This window comes from Manduca sexta, chromosome 25 (genome assembly GCF_014839805.1).
Source record: "Manduca sexta isolate Smith_Timp_Sample1 chromosome 25, JHU_Msex_v1.0, whole genome shotgun sequence".
NCBI lineage: Eukaryota > Metazoa > Arthropoda > Insecta > Lepidoptera > Sphingidae > Manduca > Manduca sexta.
The window spans coordinates 6,353,062-6,378,621 of record NC_051139.1 but is presented as its reverse complement, the minus strand read 5'-3'; the positions used below and the strand labels follow the sequence as shown (position 1 = coordinate 6,378,621).

The 25,560-nt window shown below is 37.2% G+C and overlaps 1 protein-coding gene across 7 annotated transcripts in view; it reads left to right on the top strand.

The window, feature by feature from the left end:
• LOC115441277 (guanine nucleotide exchange factor DBS) overlaps positions 1-25,560 on the top strand; it is a 106,569-nt gene that overhangs the window by 37,675 nt on the left and 43,334 nt on the right. For 5 of the 7 annotated variants that reach the window (XR_005112986.1, XM_037442650.1, XM_037442654.1 and 2 more), the window contains exons 2-11: positions 4,492-4,693; positions 5,622-5,712; positions 6,052-6,282; positions 8,470-8,603; positions 8,933-9,052; positions 9,526-9,646; positions 10,859-11,009; positions 11,314-11,468; positions 13,071-13,241; positions 13,431-13,562. Coding sequence is in view for 6 of the 7 variants with exons in the window: in XM_037442650.1 (XP_037298547.1) it covers positions 4,492-4,693; positions 5,622-5,712; positions 6,052-6,282; positions 8,470-8,603; positions 8,933-9,052; positions 9,526-9,646; positions 10,859-11,009; positions 11,314-11,468; positions 13,071-13,241; positions 13,431-13,562 (1,508 nt within the window). In the remaining variant the exon portion in view is untranslated. The remainder of the gene's footprint in view (positions 1-4,491; positions 4,694-5,621; positions 5,713-6,051; positions 6,283-8,469; positions 8,604-8,932; positions 9,053-9,525; positions 9,647-10,858; positions 11,010-11,313; positions 11,469-13,070; positions 13,242-13,430; positions 13,563-25,560) is intronic. The other 2 variants (XM_037442655.1, XM_037442652.1) reach the window with 1 other exon arrangement.

Genomic DNA, 25,560 nt, shown 5'->3' with positions numbered 1-25,560 from the left:
TGGGTGTCACAATTGCGTTGACCTTAGCACGCGAGTTCGCACGGACGACGAACCCCATTAGAATAATGAACGCTGGCAAGCCGTTGTACATTAAAGAAAAGATGAATTGCTCGAAGAATTGTTCGGTTTATGAGGGAAGTGTAATTTTTCACTTATTTTTTTATTTTTGAAACTTATTAAGTAGTTGGGAATGATTGAGGGAATTTCGGCAATTGTGTTTCATCGTTCTTTAACTTGTTCAGCCAATTACTTGCATTGCTGCAAAGGTCTTTGTAATTTACACATTCTTAGCAATTTCAATTTGTCTTCAATTCTCTGAGGGAACGATAACGTAAATATAAAATACAATGTAATCTTTCTGTCAAAGCATGATCCTTTCATGCCACATTGAATAATCTTTGATATTTTTAAAACATAAAAATGAAAGTCAGTTTAAGGGTTTGCCTATTTAATGAGAAAATAGTAAGAAATGTTACTTCAAATTATTTATTAGTTCCGAATACATATACATAGTACATACCAAACCGATATATCTGCATAAGTACTTATAATGAACTGTGTTGTCATGAGATAAAAAATATATTCGCTTAATCCTACCTTGAATACATTCGAAGAATTAAATATTAATATTCCAATATGACATACATTATAGCTAATGATTGATGTATTTGGATCGAAGTCCGTTATATAGAAAAAGAAATGTAACACAACGAAGATTAAGTGACGCCGCATATAATTACGACTGTGTCTTGTGGATTAAAGTAAATAATATCTTAGTAACACGCGATACGACTTTTAGTCCAAACATTGGGTAACAAATCACTTGCTTTTAGTTCTGACTTTATTGAATGCTCGAAATTATTCTTTTATAGCCTTTTGACTTTCTATTACAATCCTACTATTTGTATCTTTGTTAAGAGCAAACTGCTGATTGTTTTTTAAATTAAATTTGGCACATATTTATAATATGTAGATTACTTTTATCCCAGAAAAAATATTACGATTGTGGAGTCGTGAGGAAAACATGGCTAATAATATATTTATAGATAGAAAAAAAATACTCTTCCGATAAATTTAAAGCATTGGGCCCTTGTACTTGTACGTACCATAAAAAAAGCGCAGATTTTCGCCTAGAATTCTGCCACTTCCGATGTTTTTTTCCGATAAGAATAGAAATCCTGCATTATTCCGTTTTCCTTATCAGTTTGAGCTTTGCTGTTTCGACGTTCTCTTATGTTTGTGTGAGGCGTGTAAACAAAACATTGTTCCTTTTCCTGTTTATGTACAGAGGAATATATCCTGCAATGACTTTTTTGGATTCATTATTATATAGATTATATCAAATGGTTTATAAATTTATTTATAAGTGATACAATAATAGTAACTTATTGACGCATTTACAATTTTTTTTTCTATAATCACTAGCAAGGGTAGCCAAGACGCTCTTCTACAATAGACTTCAAGCGATAGACTTATCGATCGGATATGTCATTCCCATATATATTTTTTGCTTTTTATTAACGATAACGACTGCAAAAAGGCGACCTGGCAACGGCACCAGTAGATGATTCGTAAATAACCGATATGAGCTTTCACCTAATCCAACAGACTTTTGATTTATAAGGACGAAAATCCTATAGATTAAATATCAAAATTAACCTTTGTACTTCGTCATTAGTTGACGATGATCACTAGATATTTGTACTACATGTTCATTACATTATTCAAGCCATTTCTAATACCCTAAATGAATCCAAAAATACAAAGCTTCGACTTCTGGAACTTTACCTAATTGTCACCTCTACTCAATTCGAACATTCTTACATGAGTTTAGTTTGTACATTATCAAGATGGAGGAATGCTAATAAGCTTTGACTCTAAGATATTGAAGTGTAATTTGCATATCAAAGAACTATCTAGTCGCTGTAATTCTAACGTGTTACACACGGTAATTTGCGTGTTTGAGTTTTACACGTAACAAGGCCACGGCTTGAGTTTGCGTAATAGTTAAGGAAGCTAATGCATTGATGACCTAGTGTGACTTCAGGAACTATCCTTCAGGACGTCAGCGGATATTTGTAACGATCGTGCGCCATAACTATACTTTCATACAGAATGGGAAAATAATTTGACACGAACATAATGTTTACAATTTGTTGATAAATAAGTAAAAAACACGCGATGTCCTTGACTGAAAGTTGAGGTCGAAAGGGTCGGACTACTTTACCTTTACTTCGCTTGTTAACTTTATAAATTTTATTACTAGAAGTCGAAACGTTTTCTGTTACTTAGTCGATTGGAAATACGAATAACATATGAGACTAAAAGACTTTTTAATCCTGTAAATGGTTTTGGTGTGTTGGGAATTCTGCCTTAGTATCTTGTAAGGAAAATCATCTTAGAATTTCGTGTAACATAAAATAAAAAAGCTAGTCGTGTGAAAATTTCAGAATCGATATTTTTGAAGTACTAGGTAATTCTGATATTGTATCTGTCTATATTATAATTAATTAAATAGAAAAAGCTGTAAAAATGATAATACAAATTTGTACTGAAAGCAGTTTCCGATATATTTAATATAAATGTTGACATTATTTCTTCCCCGTCTTCCCGTTCTTCTCTGGTGGTCAGAATCTAAATAATGTATAACATTTTACAGGTTCAAATAAATGACTTAATTTCATTTCGACATGAAAAGTGGTAGTGTAATGACCAGATCGATGTTTTACTCGTGAACGGTTTGATACATAGTAAATTTCTGGTAAACAAATAAACCAATCGATACGTAAGCTAAGTACATAGAATTTCTATCAAAAGGAGTTTCATATTGCTTTCTAACAGCTAGTTTATTAACAAACTGACAGAAGTGACAAAGGGATGAAGTAACAGCTAAAGTAATAGAAATAGAAGTTGCTATAACACTAGCTTCATAATTTTGATAACAGTAACTAATTGACTTACTCTTTTAATAAAGAATCTTGCTGTTAGCGAGATGAAGATTCTCATATCAGCAGTCTAACAATAGGCATCTAGAAGACTGTAAACTATATATATAAAAATGACTCCCTGTTTCCCTTGGTCACGCCATCACGTGTGAACGGCTGAACCGATTTCACTATTTTTTTGTTGTTGTGTTTGTTATTGTCAGGAAAAGGTTCTTATGAAAGAAAAAAAAAATTGCACAGAAAAAAAGAAAATTAAAGAAAACTTAACGAAAATATTAATTTTATATAACTGTCAATTGTTGGAAATAACTGTCAGCGATTATTAGAATGCACGCTGCAAATTCATAGTTAAGACGGGACAACGTCTGTCGGGTCAGCTAGTAGTAAATAATTGGTCACAAAAGACAGTTTTTCATTAATATACGTGCTCAGCCGTGGCGTCGCGACGTGAGTCGTGACTAACAAAAACAAAAGCGGAGAAGTTGGCTCGTTAGTGCAGCTGCCAATTGCCTCCTGCAGAGCTCGAGTGCACTTTATAACTCACGTTTTATTTACGCTATGTCATACTGATAATGCACTGGTTACTTTCGCAAGGTGATAGGAAAGTTAATTGATATATCGTAGAGTAACAAGAAAATTTTGTTACCTCAAATAGTACAGAGCATGTTTTGTTTCAAATAAAAAATTACACAGATGACACAAACACCCTTCGCTCACAATTAATAGATCATCTAAAGTGTTTTAAAAATAACGCAATCGTGAAATGTATGTGGAGTGCACTTACAAAAGGATGAGTAGGCGGGTGCAAAAAATACTTAACTTATAATAGGTCGTGGTCTAAAATTATTTCAAAAAGCTCAAGTTCTCTTTGAAGTGGCTCTCTACTAACCTTTAAATGCCCTAGATAGTTATGAATAGAAGCTCTAGTTAGAAGGAAAGAGACGCTACTGCAACTCTACAACTTACACATATGTTAGGGGTTAGAACTGAATTTTTAATATAAAAATTATGACAAAGTATGATATGATCTAACTGAATATAAAAGTGAGACAATTTTGTTATGCTTTTTGTTCCCACTGATATTTTTATGCTACCGCGAGTTTCTCGGAGGCGTAGTTCTATTGCGGTACGATAGCCGCGCTAAGACCTCGGGTTCGATACCCGGACCACGTAAGTTGATTTAGTGCGTTTCTGCTCTGTATCATCCCTGAGTCCGAAATGGTGCCCGGTAAATGGCAATACGTTCGCTTCCTACATGGAATCTAATATATCTGGCATATTGTGTTGATTACACCTCTGTATACCTTCGAAAAAAGAAAGAGGCATAATATTATGTATGTAAATATGTATAAAATCTTCTCTGTTCATTGATTTTCTGCTCAATATCGGCCCGGAGTTTAGAATTTGTGCCCGATATGGAACTTGGCGAAAAGTGGGTGCCCTGGTTGCACCTCTGCATACCCCTTCGAGGATAAATTCGTGATGATGTGTGTGTGTGTGTGTGTTGATTGAAAAATGAGCCTTAAGTTTGTGTGGTTTTGTCCAGAAGCGGAGTGCGATGGGTGCGGCGGCGACGGCGACGAGGGCCGGCAGGTGGGCGAGCTGCTGCTGCCGCAGTACGCGCTCGCGACCGGCGGCCTGGCGCGCGACCACCGCCCGCTCATCACCTTCCCCGACAACAACAACTTCCACGTCATCACCGCGCCAGAGTACCGCCGGCTACTGCTCTACCTCACTTCAGTGCCCTCGTAAGTATTCTATCCGCTATTGATTTATGTAAATGATACATATGAATATTTGCGTTAATTACTTAGGTCACTGAATGGAATAATAATAGTGCACATTCATAGACTGTATGTTTTCTGTTATTTCGAAAAAATGCATCGTGGCATTTTCTTTTTGAAGAAATAATAGATGGCATCGCCGCGAATAAAAGCTATTGGATAATACACTATACTAAGTTATAAGAATTGATAAAACTATAAAGGCGCTTTCGAATTGAAACACGGCTCTATACGGAACACTAAAGTGTCAAAAACAATATCAAGTATGGTTATAACTGGAAACTGGGCTACAAAATCGAAACCAATAAACAAACCGGTTTAGACTTCCATATAGAAAGCGAATTTACGACTTGTTTACCAAGTTATAAATGTCCTACCTACTTTGATGTTGACAACAAGCGAAATAGGTATATAGAGTGCAGACATAATTCTATTTCTAACTTCGATATTAGTTCACTGACTTTGAAACAGTTGCCGTAAATCGTGACATAATAGTATTGTAAATAGTGAACTTACCGTTCATAGTGCCAAGCGGCAATAGCCTAGTTGGGAGTGGAACGGACTGCCAAAACAAATCTTCACAGGTTCAAAAGCCAAGGTCACGCATTTCTGACTTTTCTAAAGATATGTGTGTAATATTTGTGAATTATCGCTTGCTTTGACGGTGAAAGAAATATCGTATGGAAACCTGATAACCTAATAAGTGTTCTTAAATACTTTTGAAAGTATGTGAAGTCTGTCAATTCGCACTAGGTCAGCGTCGTGGACTAAGAGTAGGTAGTAGAGAAGGCCCGTGTCCGGCTGTGGGATAGTATATAATAAAGGACTGATATTGTTATATTATTACTATACCGACAATAGATGTTTTACGAAGGTGTTTTGTTTATTCCAGATTATTAGAAGCTGATATGGGCTTCCATATAATTATAGACCGAAGAAAGGACAGATGGAATTCTGTTAAAACAGTATTATTAAGGATCTCTGTGAGTATTGCTAATCGAATTAGTTTCTTTGACCTTTTACCGCTCTGCCTTGACATTAATTTGTGCAATTTAACGAACAATATCGTAACATTCTATTTCCAATGTTTTTGTGTTTATTAGTAGGTTATTGACATATTATATAAAGATTTACAAAACACTTTGTCTCAACTGTTTTATCGCAATAATATACCGTTAAATGTATTTCTAATTATAAAATATTAATCACTTAATTCCATCAAAAAACAAAGCAAATTCTTCCTTCACCACGTTATAAATTTTCTCATCTCTCATTGGCTTAATTATTATAAAATTTTAAATGCCCATTACTATGTTTTCCAGGAATTTTTCCCGGGCATCATACACGCCGTGTATGTCCTTCGTCCAGCGAGTTTCCTACAGAAAGCGCTGTCTGAAGTGAGCAGCAAACTGTTCAAGGAAGAGTTCAGGTTCAAGGTGCTAGTGTGCTCGTCTGTTGAGGAGTTGTACGACCACTTCGACAGGTCGCAACTGACGCCTGACCTCGGTGGGGAATTACAGTATTCACACTCAGAATGGATACAACAGCGAATAGTGAGTACAGGCTGATATAGTTGTACTAGATACTAAATATACATAATTCTGGTTTCTATCAAGTGTTAAACCATCTATCACTGGTCATGTTTTAGTAACATTTTTTTGATTGATAACCTTTTGTTATTTGAATAAAATCTTAATCCAATTTATTCATAATAATTTTAGTTCATCAGATGTTTCTAATTTTAGTTCTGTAGTATCGTGTTTTGGCTCTTGATGTTGCATTTGAGGTAGAAATGTTAACTACACTGTTTCATCAAGTTTAGTGTACTTTGTCCTGCTAGGATAACAAAGGGGATTTTGGGATCGTGTTGACAATAAATACTGCCTCAATTTTCAAATATACAAATATCGCGAAGTATGGTTCATATTTGAACAACATAATAGTATGCAAAGTAAACGCTTAGAGTATTGGCTCCAATATTTGCGGATATGTGGCGTGACTATAAAGGACAAAGAATGAATTCCGGTTTTAAAAATAAATATTTTCTAAATGCACAATTGACTTTAATCGTTTATTTTCTTTTCATCGATAATTTTTTTTTTTTTAAATATGTTTAATAAATTATAACAAAATATGATATCGTACTTATTCTTAACACTTGACTGACACCGCCATCTAGGGGCCAAATATGGAAATAATTCTACATCGCGCTATCAACATTTTATGCGCGTTTGGCAAATGCCTGCGTTCACAAGAAGCTCTATCGTTCAATGATGTCGATCCTTGCGCACTGAATTTTGTGTGGAAAAATGGGACATTTTATATTGTGCTGATCGCCAATATAAAATACTGAGAACGATTACAAAAATACTTTATAATAAAATCTAACTATAAATAATGTTCATAGTACTGATCTTTGACGCCAGATAAGAAAGAAAGAAAAACAATTTATCATCTTCAATTTAACTTGAAAGTTGAATGAAATTTATTATGCGTAAATCTATACTATTATATAAAGCTGAAGAGTTTGTTTGTTTGTTTGTTTGAACGCGCTAATCTCAGGAACTACCGGTCCAAACTGAAAAATTCTTTTTGCGTTGGATAGCCCTATGTTCGTGGAGTGCTATAGGCTATATATCATCACGCTATACCCAATAGGAGCGGAGCAGTAATGCCTAATCTCAGGAACTACCGGTCCGATCTGAAAAAATCTTTTTGCGTTGGATAGCCCTTTGTTCGTGGAGTGCTATAGGCTATATATCATCACGCTAAACCCAATAAGAGCGGAGCAGTAATGGCTAATCTCAGGAACTACCGGTCCAAACTGAAAAATTATTTTTGCGTTGGATAGCCTTTTGTTCGTGGAGTGCTATAGGCTATATATCATCACGCTATACCCAATCGGAGCAGAGCAGTAATGGCTAATCTCAGGAACTACCGGTTCGAACTAAAAAAATCATTTTGAATTGGATAGCCCTTTGTTCGTGAAGTGCTATAGGCTATATATCATCACGCTATGACCAATAGGAGCAGAGCAGTAATGGCTAATCTCAGAAACTAGGAGTTTGAACTGAATAATTCTTTTTGTGTGGGATAGCCCTTTGTTCCTGGAATGCTATAGGCTATATATATATATCATCACGCTATGCCCAATAGGAGCGGAGCAGTAATCGCTAATCTCAGGAACTACCGGTTCGAACTGAAAAAATATTTTTGTGTTGGATAGCCCTTTGTTCCTGGAGTGCTATAGGTTATATATCGTCACGCTATGACCAATAGGAGCGGAGCAGTAATGAAACATAATGCAAAAACGGGGACAATTTATTAGTTTTGAGAGCTTCTGTTGCGTGCGCTGCGTAAACGGTTAAAGTTATGCAACAATAATGTATGACGGGATTGTTCCTCTTAAAAAGTTCTACAAAAATATATCATAAAACAAAGTCCCCCGCTGCATCGGTCTGCCCGAACGTGTTAAACTCAAAAACTACCCAACTTATTAGGATAACATTTGGTATGGAGACAGTTTGAGACCCTGGGAAGAACATAGGCTCCCGGGAAAATATATAGCGTGACTTTTATAACGGAAAACTTTAGCCCGAAAAACTTTATAACGCGGGCGGAGTCGCGGGCAAAAGCTAGTAAAATATAATACAATGATGTTTTTCCTTGAATTTGTTTGACCAGAACTAATAAAACTAAACGTATCTGATATTCTAATGTTATATTGCAATTGATTTCAGGCGTTAGAGAAATTCTCGGTCCTGATGAAGGAGATCTCGAGCAAACTGGACGACTTCATGCACGAGATAGTGGACTGCGATATGGGCAACGACCCTACACAAACCAAAGAATTATTAGACTGTCAGGAATCTAGGTAAAATAACATAGTGGTATCTATTTATTTTTTTGTTGCTCAATAATATTATTTATATTATTTTTTTATATTAGTTCAGCAAAGTGGCTTCACTGAACCTAATGTTAAGCGAAGTAAAGCTTATAGGAAGAAATCAAACACAAAATTAAGTGTTGACTCAACAATTATTGAAGTATGATTTTTTATGTAGCGAGTGCATGTTTTGAGACAATACATTTTATTCTTTATTTCTTATAATATTTTGAGCACAATGCTTGTGATCTAAATAAATAACGAATGTTTACTTTATTTTTTTGTTCTGAAATATATGTTGAACTGTTTGATTTCAGTTATAAAGCTTTAAAAAGTGAGTTGTCGTCGGCGACTACGCAAGGCGAGGAGTTGCTGGCGCAAGTGCGGAAACCAAATCTTACTTATAACATTATAAGCCACGTCGCTGCTGTGGAGAGGTAATATCAATATTTTATTGTATAATACATCTTCATATTTAGTCAAATGTTACTTAATTGCCTGGGAATTAATTCGCCATAAGCGAATTGATGTTAGGCAAGTATCCGATAAACAAAAATCAATTTTATAACATACATAAAAAGTATGTTTCACATTGAAGTGAGATAAAGCCAGGAGGATCATAAGTAAACACTACAACATTAAAGTATTAGTAAAAGCATGACATGGCCCACATACGCACGTCTCGAAATCCGGGTAGAAATGTCGTTAAAATAGACCAGGGTCCAAGGTCCCAGATGCGTGGTAGCATTTTAATTGATGTTATGTTGTCCTACATTACGGAGCTAGTAAAACTTTATGCTCTAACACTCAACAATAGTGGGATCATAATATTCTTTAATACCTTTTCATTTTTGCAAAATCAGATTTAATGAAAATACTGTGTAAATCACCAAATTTACTATTGTTTCAGGTTGTTGGTACAATTAGAAGAGACTGAGAAACAATTCGATAACTTCTGGCAAAAACATTCCACGAAACTAAAACACTGGTTGAAGTTTAGAACATTTTTATTGAACTTTAAACAGATGCAGGTATTTACATTTACTCTACATTATTTTTTAATGACTAAGAAGGAATCGGCTTGAATTGAAAATTTGATTGTTTTTTCTTATTCCTAAAATCAAACATGGGCGTTTGCGGGGAACATAATCGACGAGATTCGTTAGGGTCTTTGGCTGGTCGAAAAACAAAAGCATCCGATGATGCCCTCTTACCCACTAAATCAGATATGTCCATACATTTATCCTGATTGAGGTTAACCTCTTCAAAGTTATTCGTTCGAATATCTTTCCGCTTTTGTGCGTCAAGTTGAAATTGCAATTTCTGTATTCTTCTAGTTTTGTCTTCTAACTGTGCTGTTAAATCCTCCGCTTGCTTGCGTTTTTTGTTGTACTCCGACTGCAATGAAATTATTTTACGTTTGCAAGTCTGTAATTCCGCATTAAGTTTTTGCATATTTAGTGTGTTTATTTCCTCCATACATTGCAGTTTTTCTCTATTGTGATTGGCTACACTTTCTTGATATAGCGTCTCCTGTTCAACTTGATATGACCAGAACGACATGGCTCTCATTGCTATGTCCATGATTGTATCGGGCTTCATTCCTGCTAATACTATGGATTTGAATGTCTCTCCTGGTTTAAGATCAGCCTGTATAACATCAAATTTGTCTCGCAGTTCCGTACCGCATGCTGGACACGTTAATGAATTCTCGACGTTTCTTTTAAATTCCTTCTTACCGTGTTCAACACAAAATGCATGTGAACATGTCGTTACCCACGCTTGGGTAGAAAGAGATTTTCTACATTTACGAAAATTACATACCATTTCCATTGTCATTTTCAAGCCAATTCAAATTTCAGATTGCATTGTCATTTTAAATGTAAACAATGTGAATAGACTATCACATTATAATTTTGAGGTTATGTCATTATTGTTTTTTTTTGGTGGTTTTAAACCAGCCAGTACTATAAAGATAAAATTAATTCCTCTTTTCTTAATAATGAGGTTTTGTGGGGATTGTTTATCTAATTGAAGGTGCAATTATAATTTTAATTCGTATACTGGCACCTGCCAAAGAGAAGAAAAAAAAACGTTTTTTTTTTTAATACCGTTCGGGTTATAATTTTCAATTAAAGAATGTTCGTGCTTCTTAATTTAAAAATATTAAAAAGTATGTACTGTTTGGAATTCGGTTATGTGTCGATGAAAAAAATATTTTTGCACAATTATTTTGATCGCAGGCTACTTTAGACGGCCATCTAAAGACTGCTTGCGATATGACGGAGGTAGGAGAGACAGCCAGTCGCGTCGAGAGCCTTATATCCGAGGCCAGCGATTTCGAGAAAATTTGTAACTGTGATCTAGACACCGCTTCAGCAGTCATTGATGACGGTAATATTTATTTAGTATTTTACCAAATATATTTATTTTGATGTCGAAGTATTTGTTATTAAATCTGGGACTTCTGACGATGATTGACTTTGGTGAGGTCATACGGCAATAAACATTAAGTCATCAATCAATAGTTAATGTAAATTTTTTGCTTACAATCTTTCAAACAATATTTCGACATACGTCACAGAATGACAGACGGATTCGGACGCAAAGGTCTAATATTAGTAAACACCTCGTCACTTGTAATATAATTTTCCGCAGTTAAAATTAGTTTTGTAACGATTTCAATTATTTTTTACAGGTGAAACCTTAATGCAAGATCCTTTAAGCTCAGTAGATCACATAGAGTCGAAATGCGAGGAACTGCGACGAACGAGCGCCCTGCTTATCGAAAAAATTCAAAAACGAAATCTGCTTCTCGCTAAAGCGCGGGAACTTATGGACAGGATAGATAAGGTATGTTAGTTGGTATATTTGTGTAAGCATAAAGTTTATGCTTGCGAAAATAGGTGTATTTACAAATTATCATCATATTCCAATCATAAGACAGTAAAAATTAGTTTTGTACATTATATTTGTAAGATAAACAAGTCGCATATTTCCACGCTAGCAAAGCTGTGAAAAACGAATAGTTATGTAGTGATAAGCATATATTTAAAAAACTATATATTTAGTATATAATTGTATTATTACAGGTAGTCCATTGAAATGTTACATTTTTTAGGCCTTACCTTGCGTTTTTTAGAGGACGCAATTTTATTTTTTTGAAGTGTAGGGGGGGTCAGTCTAAAACTAAAACCAAGTTTGTGGGGTCGCCACCCTTGTCCCACGGCCGCCATCTTGAAACTAGGGGTTGAAATGGTTTTTACGATATATCTCTTAAACTATTTATCTGACAAAAAAAATATATAAACATTTTTGTTGCAAATTAAATTCTCTACAACTTTGGTCTAGTAACTTTTGTCGTAGAACTATAAATAAAAAGTTATAAGCGAAAATGTTAAGAAATTCAATGTTAAGCAATGTCCATTGCAACGTCATCAGATCGTGTGTTTATTAGGTTCATAATTTTTTTTGTACTCTCATTAATACCCAAATACCCAAGGGACCATTAGGGAACAAAAGAACATCTGCCTGCTATTATTATTATTATTTCTAACCTCTCTTATTGTAAGAATAGCTGATAATATTGTGTTGAAGTTGTCGTTCAACTTATATCTTTTAGTTGTGCTACATATTTCTGTACGAGCGGATGTATTTTATTCTGTTTTTGATTGTGAAGACGATTTCGAATGATTTTAGACACGATTTTAACTTTAGTGAAAACTACTTTTTTTTTATTAGCATTTTGACTTATAAAAGACTTTTAAAAGTCAATATGCTAATAAATAACTTAATTACGACAACTTCAACACAATATTATCAGCTATTCTTACAATAAGAGAGGTTAGAAATAATAATAATAATAGCAGGCAGATGTTCTTTTGTTCCCTAATGGTCCTTTGGGTATTTGGGTATTAATGAGAGTACCAAAAAGTATTATGAACATTATAAACACACGTTCTGATAACGTTGCAATGGACATTGCTTAACATTGAATTTCTTAACATTTTCGCTTATAACTTTTTTATTTATAGTTCTACGACAAAAGTTACTAGACCAAAGTTGTAGAGAATTTAATTTGCAACAAAAAATGTTTATACATTTTTTTGTCAGATAAATGATTTAAGAGATACATCGTAAAACCATTTCAACCCCTATTTTGAAGATGGCGGCCGTGGGACAAGGGTGGCGACCCCACAAACTTGGTTTTAGCTTTAGACTGACCCCCCCTACACTTCAAAAAAATAAAATTGCGTCCTCTAAAAAACGCAACCCCAAATGTAACTTTTCAATGGACTAAGGTGATTATTTAAAAAATAAACTTAATTAATGACAGAAGAAGAATCAATCGTTGCTACGAGTGTTGTTGTAGGCGAACGAGTGGTGCGCGTACAAGTATTTATTAAAAAAAAACTAATGAAAGAAGTAAAGTGATTGCAATGAGTGTTCCCGCAGGCGAACGAGTGGTGCGCGACGGGCGTCGAGATACTCGCCGGTGAGGCGGGACTCATCGCCGTCGACAAGCTGCTCGACGACGCGCAGGCGTTCGGCCTCACCGCGCCGGACCAGTTCCGCGACATGCTCATGCAATCCGCCACCCAGGAGACCAGGGCTTTGGTCACGCAGGTACGGTCACATCGTGTCTTAAATTAAATTATTTGACTCTTGGAGGTGTGTAATTGCAAAGACAGTATGTATGTTAATCTAGGACATAATCTTATTTGACAAGTAATCAAATATTTTCACAAACATTTGCATTATATATTATACTAGTCATGTCAGAAAATGATGATAAGTTTACGTGTGTATGTGCAGGTGGCGCAGCGCGTGGAGGACGTGTGGCTGATGGTGTCGGTGAAGCGCGCGTCACTGCAGCGCGCCGCCGCCCGCCCCGCGCGCCCCGTGCACGCCGTGCCGCCGCACAGCGCCGCCGCCACGCACCAGCAGGTCAGTACATACACACGCTGCAGCGCGCCGCCGCCCGCCCGGCGCGCCCCGTGCACGCCGTGCCGCCGCACAGCGCCGCCGCCACGCACCAGCAGGTCAGTACATACACACGCTGCAGCGCGCCGCCGCCCGCCCGGCGCGCCCCGTGCACGCCGTGCCGCCGCACAGCGCCGCCGCCACGCACCAGCAGGTCAGTACATACACACGCTGCAGCGCGCCGCCGCCCGCCCGGCGCGCCCTCGTGCACGCCGTGCCGCCGCACAGCGCCGCCGCCACGCACCAGCAGGTCAGTACATACACACGCTGCAGCGCGCCGCCGCCCGCCCGGCGCGCCCCGTGCACGCCGTGCCGCCGCACAGCGCCGCCGCCACGCACCAGCAGGTCAGTACATACACACGCTGCAGCGCGCCGCCGCCCGCCCCGCGCGCCCCGTGCACGCCGTGCCGCCGCACAGCGCCGCCGCCACGCACCAGCAGGTCAGTACATACACACGCTGCAGCGCGCCGCCGCCCGCCCGGCGCGCCCCGTGCACGCCGTGCCGCCGCACAGCGCCGCCGCCACGCACCAGCAGGTCAGTACATACACACGCTGCAGCGCGCCGCCGCCCGCCCCGCGCGCCCCGTGCACGCCGTGCCGCCGCACAGCGCCGCCGCCACGCACCAGCAGGTCAGTACATACACACGCTGCAGCGCGCCGCCGCCCGCCCGGCGCGCCCCGTGCACGCCGTGCCGCCGCACAGCGCCGCCGCCACGCACCAGCAGGTCAGTACATACACACGCTGCAGCGCGCCGCCGCCCGCCCCGCGCGCCCCGTGCACGCCGTGCCGCCGCACAGCGCCGCCGCCACGCACCAGCAGGTCAGTACATACACACGCTGCAGCGCGCCGCCGCCCGCCCCGCGCGCCCGTGCACGCCGTGCCGCCGCACAGCGCCGCCGCCACGCACCAGCAGGTCAGTACATACACACGCTGCAGCGCGCCGCCGCCCGCCCCGCGCGCCCCGTGCACGCCGTGCCGCCGCACAGCGCCGCCGCCACGCACCCGCAGGTCAGTACATACACACGCTGCAGCGCGCCGCCGCCCGCCCCGCGCGCCCCGTGCACGCCGTGCCGCCGCACAGCGCCGCCGCCACGCACCCGCAGGTCAGTACATACACACGCTGCAGCGCGCCGCCGCCCGCCCCGCGCGCCCCGTGCACGCCGTGCCGCCGCACAGCGCCGCCGCCACGCACCCGCAGGTCAGTACATACACACGCTGCAGCGCGCCGCCGCCCGCCCCGCGCGCCCCGTGCACGCCGTGCCGCCGCACAGCGCCGCCGCCACGCACCCGCAGGTCAGTACATACACACGCTGCAGCGCGCCGCCGCCCGCCCCGCGCGCCCCGTGCACGCCGTGCCGCCGCACAGCGCCGCCGCCACGCACCCGCAGGTCAGTACATACACACGCTGCAGCGCGCCGCCGCCCGCCCCGCGCGCCCCGTGCACGCCGTGCCGCAGCAGATTAATTTATTTAGAGAAATAGGTATGTCAATGGGCTTATTTTGCAGGAAGTGACTATAAATTATGAAAGTTACCGTTGATAGGTGACCCTATTTGTTGTTTTAGATCGACCTTAGCGAAACCGACATTTTTAAACAATGTAAATTTGAGTAGCATCAGGTGTGAACGCAGTGACAGCTCGAAGCGCACTGAACGCGGATATAGCATATAGAGGTGAACAGTTCACCTCTATGTTTTTCGTCGCGTTTCAAGCTTTCCGTATCTATGTAGACAATTTGTTAATCAAGGACTGTAATTTTTTTTGGTTAAAATACAAAAGGTGTTAGATAAAGTAATGCCTTAGTTATGCATATTGTTGAGTATGATAAGCATAAATGCGATCTGTAAATTGTTTGAATGGTAATTAGATTTTACGTAAATTACGAAAGGGAAGCCGGCAGGAAACGGGAGCCTTCGCCACTGGTGTGCTCACTACTCGTGCCTCTATTTGTGCCTTTTCTCACAAGTACGTCTACAAAGAATATAGAAGACCATATTTCAGGAGGTTTTTTTTTACATAAAGTAATTTTCTAGACTTCAAAAAAATTACGATCTGAAATATATTGCATATTTTCCATTACCTATTTTATCTTGTGTGTACATATTAGTTGGCATAATTTTTCTAATGTTCCGCCCAAATTACTTAATTTATTATTTCATAAGAACCTTCTACTGACAGTAATTAACAATAAAAAGAAATTAGCGAAATTGTTCCATCGGTTCACTCGTGATTTGACCAAGGGAATGTCGAATCTTAGCTTCAGAAACATTAGTACTCCTAAAGGCATTAAGTAGTACTAAACAATGTATCAAATTCCTACTTATCACGCTATAAGAGCCAAATGATACAGCACAATGTATTTACTACCAACCTTGCGAAACTAAATCAATCAACAAAAAAATCATTGAACTAAAATATCTCAAAATATTTATTTACATCTTGCACCGTTTGATGTCACACCACGTGCACTGAAATAAACAAACTATATACTTTGAAATCGAAAGTGTATCATGCTCATCAAAAACTTTCATCAAAAGTGGGCCATGATGTCACTTAACACTTTAAAAATGTCACAACATCGTCTGAATTTTGCAAACAAATGTTATGACAACTGTATGGTCATTAGAGGTCAAATTACCAATTTCTTGGTTTTCTGCAACTTATGCATTAATGACCTTACTGATATTTGTGACAGTTACTCAGCTTTTTTCATACCATGTTGAGTTAATGTAGAAGCTAGACAAAACATTGTTCAACTATGAAAGCCGTATACAAACTTTTAAAGCGTTAAGTAATCGATATATGTGTACCTAGATACTATTGATATTAAAACACACACAGGGGTAGGCAGAGACGTAACTGGTGCACCCATTTTCTACCGTGTGTATTCCATCTCATGATAGGATAGTGGGCTATGAACATATCGGACAAAAATACCAGAATCCGGGCTGTTCCTACGTAGAAAAGTAGAATATCACTTCGCCCACCGGGGATCGAAACAGAGACCTCAGTAATGCCGTCATAACGCTGTACAACTACGCCACCAAGGCGGAGCATATATTAATGTAAATATAATTAGTTTCTTAGTTACGAGCATAGTGAAACGATACTCTATAATCTATGAATACGATTATTCAAAACATTGTAATCATAGTCCTGGGTGGTGTTGTTACGATGGTTGTCTCTCATATTACAAGCTGGCTAATTTACTTAACTCGTCATTTATTTGTATAATTTGATTAAAATGGCGAAATGATTCTTAAGTAACTGCTTCAACATCAAACTCATTTATTTAAACACAAGCTTTTAAAACTACATAATTTCGTTAATAAAGTCAAGGGCAATGACTATAAAACATTACTCGTGTATTGCTGACCTTAAGTAGAATATAAAAATATAAGTAATTATAAAATGCCATAATTATACATAATGAATATAATATTGTTACACATTTTAATTGCTATATTTATAGCTTTTAATATTTCAACTGCTCCGCGTTAACAAGGGCCTTCGATTTAAAAAAATACTGATAGTAATTACACTAACCTCATATTGTTAGTTCCGTCCTTTTTCTTCTCGTCTAATTTTAGGGAATTCTTAAGGCCCAATATAAATTTCAGAATTAACGCAGGTTCGACCTCTTCTAACATTATTTCATCCTACCGTTTCCATCAGGTTAGTCTGGAAATCTTTTGAGGCAGCCTGTATTCAGCAGAATATCCTGTGGCTTACAATAATGATGAATTAAACCTCTCCTAAAGTTAAAAGGATAATTATAAATATCTAATATTACTATAATCAATTAGTACAACAGACTTTCAAAAACCCTTCTTAATACCTATATGTTTCCTCGTGAAGTTTGTTTTTTCTGCTTTGTTGTTTAATTCACAACTTTTTGTTGAATGCCGTATTGCCGTAATACTCTCTTAGTCTCACTAACCACCTGCAAGACTTTCCTGGCTACTCAGTATGCCGGTCAGCCTGCATGACCTGCATGACAACAGCACCACGCTAATTCGTATGCTAAAACTGTTATGTATATGCTAAGTGCACGCCACTGCGAAATGTTTATCAAATAGTTTATTTTGACTGAATTCCGAAATATTATTGTAAGTGTAATTAGGGGTGCCACCTGTTGGAGTATCACTCTGTATTTGATGTATTGTATCACGCTTTATCCATGAAAGGGCAAGCACAGGCGTAACCTGTACACAACCTACACATTACACAACCCTCCCATAATGTAATCTTATATCGGACTCTAATTGCAATTCCAAGGTACTCTATAATATGGCTAATTATTTATTTATTTAGTAGACCTATCCGTAAAATCGAACTAGGACCCCAACCTTAGTGCACTGCGGCTACTAATGCGCTATTTGATTTAATAGTCATAAATGAAACTGTTAAATAACCTTATTTACATTATATTCCTAAAACATTGCATAAATTGTACTCTAATACTTTATTATTGTTCGTAAAGTCTACCAATCTAATGATTTCTTATATTTACGCGAATGTTAGACATTGAAATTAAACTAATTTTTCGGATTCTATCGCGGTTTTTTGTTTTTTATTTTTCTCCCGACGTTTCGAAGACTTTGCAGCCTTCATGGTCACGGGGGGGAGTCCCCCCGTGACCATGAAAAAACCGCGATAGAATCCGAAAAATTAGTTTAATTTCAATGTCTACCAATCTAATTCTGTTAAATACGACTACAAAGAAAACGAAATCTATTTTAACGTAAATTATGGTAATTTAAAGTAAACTCTAAATCGCGTAATATTTTACAATTTCAACTCGAACACTCAGAATTAACATAAATGCTCTAACGTAAGCGTACCGGAATTTGCTGAACAATAAGTTCTGAGCTCAAGAAAGCAACGCAAACAATTCAAAACGCTCATTATCTGTAATGAAGACGAATATGTAACTGTAACAGCGCTGTGCTAAGCATAAAATGTAGGATTGTGAGGGTTGCCAGGCGTGAAAATAAGCCGGACATTACGGCCTTTGAACACCTGTGTGGACGAATAAAGATGTCTCATTTGTCAGCTTTGACTTTGTTATTAATATTTTGTTTTATTGTTTTTTTTTTAGATAATAATAATGTTTATCATCGATAATTGTTATTTTCAATTCCGTCTGTGTCCTTGTTGCATAAAATGAATCATATTTATTTAAAAAAATACAATATACTGACGTGACGAGTAGCCTGGTTTCTCTACGAATTTCATTTTAAGCTACATCCCTATATGGATATTATCACCAAACACACATCAATTGTTCTAGAAAGTTCGCGTGTGCAACCTGAGGTCGCGTAATGTTCGAGCAGCTTTCATACCGTATTCAATATAATAACCTGACGTCACACCATCCAATATTTTCTGCCATAGACCTTCAACGCTTGCTTTCTTCGAAAACTAGTTATGAGATTAGAAAAAATGTACTTTTGTATTATAATTTATGGCATTCTTTTCGATTTCTATTAAGTTAATGATATTGAAAATTGTTATTGATAGTGGGAAAGTATTTTTGTATGCAGTTAACACTTTTTAACATTACAAACGAAATGAGAAAAATCAGACTGACTAAATGCCCTATTAAATATTTATTTTATTCTAGCCAGCTATCAGCATAAGCTTGTATAGAAGAATCACGAATTGCGAATTGCGTAGTGCTCACCCTCAGTATTTTGAGGCAGCCTACTAGTACAATACATTTTTAAAACGACCAAAATTATCATATCTCCAATTTCCTAGAAGTCTTGTTATTTTCAGTTTAGGACACTGACTCGCTTGGGAAATGACTAAGTACGTCTATGATTACCAGAATACTAAAACGTGTCTTCTCTAAGGACATACTTATTACCTACTACTTATTAAGCTTTATAATAATTTTAGGTACATAACGGAATATTTTATGAATTTCTACGATCCACTCCTATATTATTTAAACCCTAAAACGTAAAATGTTTAGGTACTCGTCATAGTACTAAAAGAAATGGTTGTATCTTTAAACATTGTCGAATATTTCGCAAAAACAAAGCGGTAAAGTTATTAAGCCTTTTCTCCGTAGAAAATGTACCGATAATGTTAAATTGGGATATAATGGAATCTTCACTCGATACCAGTAAAATGCCGAGAGGCGGGAATCTGAGATTGTCAAGAATTGTTTCGGATCGAAGTGGATCGATGAACAAGTTTATTTCTATACTTTATGTTTACTCAGAAAATTGAATATGGTTAGGTATGTTTCTGGATGTTTTGGTCGTAATTTAGAATTGACTTTAGTTTTTATATTAGTTGTCATGACTGAAAATCATCTTATTAACAAGCTTTAAGGTGATCTTTTTGCTTTCCTTGCCCAGTATTATTTAATATGGCATGATTTTTTGTATTATTTATTTACTATGTTTTATTCTACTTTGAATTTATAAAAATAGTAAATTTTTTTTAATCCGGGGCCGGGCTAATTGATATTTGGGTATTTCTGCTCGCTATGAGCCCGGAGTCTGGAATTTATGCCCGATATGGCGCCAGGCTCGCCCCTATTACATTATGAAATAAACCTTCTAATTGCATCTCAGCTCACTCCTTAGGGGGTAGAGGCGTGTTGTTATAGCATTTTTTTTTTTCATTAACATGTAGGTTAAGCACCAAAAATACCAAGAGTTCGATAAAAATATCTTATATTTCGACTAAGTATAGATAAGTATTTACGATTCCAGTAGTGTTATGAAATAAAAACATCATCATAATAATCATAGTTTATTATATATTAATATTCTAATTAATTGTATCCGTTTATTTATATTTCCGCATAGAATATTCAGTGGAATATTAAACGCAAACCATCAAACACAAAACACTTTTTCTTGCCAATCTTTTCACTTATATTTCTTCCATGTCAAAACCAGATACATGCATATCAGTTACCGTTCAGTTCTGAACCACTTCAGAAGTGTTCAGTTTATGCACTTTGTCAATCTTCGCGAGAATCGTCGCCAGCGAGACGTTTCGAAATATTTTTTGCCCTCAGGCACATACGAAAATAAACTGTGCTTCCGTGAATATTTTTAAATATTTGATCCGGTCGAGTATACTGAGACGATTGACTGACTTGTACAAATATTCGAAGATAACTCGATATCATTCGTTTGATCGTGCTATCAAAAATTTAGTTTTACATTCAAATCAAGTTACTATTTACTTTGATTAGGAACGTATACAATATTTTTATTACGACTGGTTGGTATTAAGAACAAACCACTTTCATATGTTCGTTAATAAACAAATAAAAGTCAGCAAGTCTATTTATATTTTATGTAATTTATGCTTGAAGCTAAAGGTTTCAAATGTTAATTAGTCGGAACAACACTAAATAGCTAAATGTTTTTAATAGGAAAAGTATAAAGACATATGGAAACTTTACTTTATTAGAATTGCCGAGATTTGTTAAAACATAAATATTATTTAGGATTTATTTTCCAGGCGTTTTTAGCAGATACCATTTGATCCTATGACTAGCAGTAGACCAAATGCTTTGTGATATTTTTTATAGTTTATGGCGAGAATAGTTTCGTAATTGATTACATGATAACCATGACGTCAAAATATAATTATTCAAACCATCGTTATATGTTTATTTATGAACGGAAACAGATTTAGAAGAACACGAAAACGTAGAGTTCGGTTAAACAGTTGCAAATAGATGCTATTTAATTTTCAGTAAATGAACATAGTATAATAATTACTTATGATTCCGCGAAGGTTAGACATCGAAATAAAAGTAGTGAATTTTGGACAAAGTAAATAAACCAGGATTTATATATCAATTTATCTCTATTAATCTGATACGACACTAGAATACAGTTTCGAATCTGACGTGACCACAAACAGCAATAAAAGAATGTGTATTGTTATAGCGCGACACTAGCATTGTGTTTCTTAAAACCCTAGATATAATTTACTAAACAAACCTTCGTATCTGTAAATATTTACAACCAAAGAACTCAAAGCCACGAAGGCCAGTCGGAAATAATTAAATTACATAAAGCAATGTAATTTAATTAACGCACATACATCCTATTTACTTCCATGCTCATAAAAGAAAATGCATTGCTACCAAAAATAATGGTAGACCATTACTTTCATGGTGCATGGCGTGAGTGAAAGTGTGGGCGTAGTATGGTTTCTATGGTGTTAGCGCAATATCCGTGACAAAATATGACAGCTATATGATACGATTATGAATGATTTGCATTCGATGCCTGTCGAATTATATCCTTGGTTGTATATGGTGCCCGGATAGACGTGAGCTCCTGATGGTCAAATTTCCTAACTTTATCGTATTGTTTTTGAACGTGACTTTTCTTGGCCTTGCTGTTTTTTTGGTACAGGGCAGTAAGGTAAGCTAATATTTACTGAAATATTGTTGAGGGTTTTGGTTGGTTTCCGTACGATTCTGCTCTAAAATAATGACAAAAAAAATGGAGTAGTTGTATTTCTGAGCAAGGCTGTTTCAGATATTTAATAACATTTTAGTCTAATTATTTTTCCGATAACATAAGGAGAGCTACAATACAATTCTTTCGACAAAGTCTCGTATGAATTTAAGGGATAATCTCGTCTGTATGGCATGTTTAATGTTATCAAAAATAATAGTACCTACATAATATTGATTCGCAAATAATGTGTTCAAACATATACCGATTTTTATTTCACTGAGCTAATCCATTCATTCAAAAGTCAGTTTTCGAGCCTTAGGCCTGTTGAAGCCTTCTTCTTAAATATTCTTCTTCATTACTCAACATTGTGCACCTATACAGTTGTAAGTCACTTATTCAAATAACTTTCTGAAATTAATTGACCACAAACGCAACTTTGTGTTGCGTAATTCCTGTTATTTTAAGGTAGCGAAATGTTTTGTCAGATATTACTATTTCGGTCAGTGTGAGTTTTAAAAAACATAAAAGATGTGCCTTTTTCATAATTTCTGAGTAAATATACTCGCCACATTCATGTATAACGCTACCAAATGCAAAAGTCACACTTTAATCAATGCTCGCAAATGCATCGTAATGAGACGAAAGAGTACTATCTACATTAGCGATTTATTTTGATTACTGGCAAATAAAATTCACTTGAATTATTTCTAAAAAAATACCGACAAATTCTAGAAAAACATGCGCATTCAAAAAGAAATATTTTTCTGGCATATGGATTGTCTTTCGTTATAGTGGTTGGTATTTTAATTTTACGGGAAACATCTAAATTTCGTAATGACTTATACATATCGTTCAAACAGCACCAATAAAACACCTGCTTTAACATTTAACATAATTATGTACCTTTTCCGTGTTCTACTGATCCGACGATTAACATTTTTTCTGAGATGAAGCGTATAAATGTTTAATTAAACTTCTGCAAAATTTGTATGTGAGTTATGTCACGTAATCAATCTGGCACCATAACTTTATGTATTACGGATGTTTTAAAAATCTCATATGTGATCTAACAGACTATCAGTTTTACTTATAAACTTGTTTTAGCATTAAGAGATGCTTAAGAATTGCTTAAATAGCTATCAAAAACATCAGCGGTTTCCTAGTTTAAACCATATTAAGAGGCAAGATTTTGAATTACATCGAGTAAATTTGCTTTTAACTAAACATAACTTTGCGAAATGTTTAGAAGTAAGACTGCGACAGACGACTGGCGAGGGTAACGAGTTTTCGTCAACCGATACTCTAACTGATCACAATTTCACTTACCACGTGCAGTGGAGTCACTCCACTCACCTTCTGAGCGGTAGCGATATCGCGTTTTTCTCGCGAAAAAACAAAAAAAAAAAACGGTGCAATAAATCACTTTCACATGGATGTAAAAAAATAATCTTTAGGTTTTAATAATTTATTCGTGTATTACCTACAATTCATAAGAATATTAAGATAAATAATGAAACTTCCAAAGAAAACCTCGCTCAAGTCATGTACCAAATAAAGCATCTGGTCGTGGAAAAATGTGGTTTTACATTCAAAGCGTTTGCTCCGATAAAAAGCGTACGTAAGAATGTAAGTACGTTGACAAATGACGCAAGAAATTCTTTGCGCTTTACTTAAGAACACTTGGTGCAGAAATCGGTTTCGGTTTTAGCAACTGATAAAGTGGTTTACGTTCTTATCGTGCATTTTTGTCTTCTGCTGTAGGTAACTAGAACCATTTATCTTATAATGCATAATAGGAAACAAGAAATGAGTATTTCTAGTTTTTTTTTGTATGTTCATGGGCAACGTAAACCCCACTGCACCTCTTGGTAACTGGAATGGGATCCGATAGAATGTTGACTGACCAGAGATGATAACCCATCGGCAGTGGACACATTTATGCCGGCCTATTGGAACCGAATATATACAAGCTGATCCCGGAACGCGACACACTTACGTGGGCCTCTATCCGGACGAATATAAAATATATTCAACCACCAGCAAAAGTTTCCTGGACCTACTTATTTCTGTCCAATTCTGATATCTGTTCCTCCTGCCCATATTCACACCATAGACACGCGACGAACCAATGGTTCTATGGTTCGAACCAACTAAATTCTTTTATTTAAAGGAAGAATGGACCCCACTTTCGCTTTGTTAGTTTCCGTTTATATAACCTAAGTATCTGATGCCTTTATCTCAAATATGTTAAAAATACTTAGGTTAGAAAATCGAAGGGAATTAAACTTAGTAACTGCAAGCTTAAGGTATTTGAATAGTTCACGACCTCGCATCAACGTTACGTTCAATAAGTTGGTAATAAATTGAGATTATACGACATAGAAGTATGATCTTCATAGCCGACAAGTATACAATAAGGAATATGTATCCCAAGTAACCACTTCCTAGACAGAGTACCTGCCATAGTTTTTTAAAAACCTGCTTAAAAATAAAAGTAAATCAAATAAAGCAAAGTTGTGTAAGAATGATATTCACGTAATATTATACATATTCATTGAATTTAAACAAGCACAAGGCATTCGAGTGAAATCCATACGAGGTATAATATGATAATTAAAAAACCTATTTATATTCGTAAGAATCGCTTGAGCCTCATATAAAAAAATTATAGCCTGAGACGATACTAACAAGTTTTGATTCCGTTTAAAATAGATCAAAATAACTAATTAATATTTATTTATGTGTTGTAGTTTACAGCAAGTTTTCGAATTGTATTGAACTGAATTTATTGTAACTGCGTGATTATCTGATCTGATCAGCTCTGGATCTTTGCAAACCGGGGCTCATGCCCTAGGCGGTAAATTCAAACTTGGTTGACGAACACACTCTCGTCATTAACGCAACATTGACTGAGTCGTCCAGTACCTTAAACACATAAATTATATTCTGCGAGGCGTGAAATGATGATGATGACAAAAGTAAAAATATAGGTGGACGGAGGCGGCATTTTCCAGATTGCCCTGCCTCGAATAATTCAAGATCCGGGGCTGTCAGCTGATAGCTATTATGTTAACTAAAAAGCAGAAATAGGATAATGAAATGCTTATTAAACTGCAAATTTATTTCTAACATAAATTATGGAAAAGATCAGCACATACCTATTTTACATAAATTTTATATGATGGTAAAATTAGCCGCAATATCAAACTCTGATAAGATCAACTTATTTAACATTGTAATGCTGATATTATATAACAACATACCAAACAATATAGATTTATTAATACTTAGTTAAAAATCTGATTAAATCACATTTCAATACGTTTACAAGTCATAAGATTGCTTAAAGTACTTAGCGCCTTTCCAAGGCAAGTCTACTTCCCGCTCCAAGGAATGTTCGCCAAGGCGAGTGGGTGACAGGACCCGATGAATATCGGCAGCCGATATTACAATACTATTGTCGAGCGAATAGAAACGTGGGAGCGTTGCAGTATGATAATTTAGGCCTTACC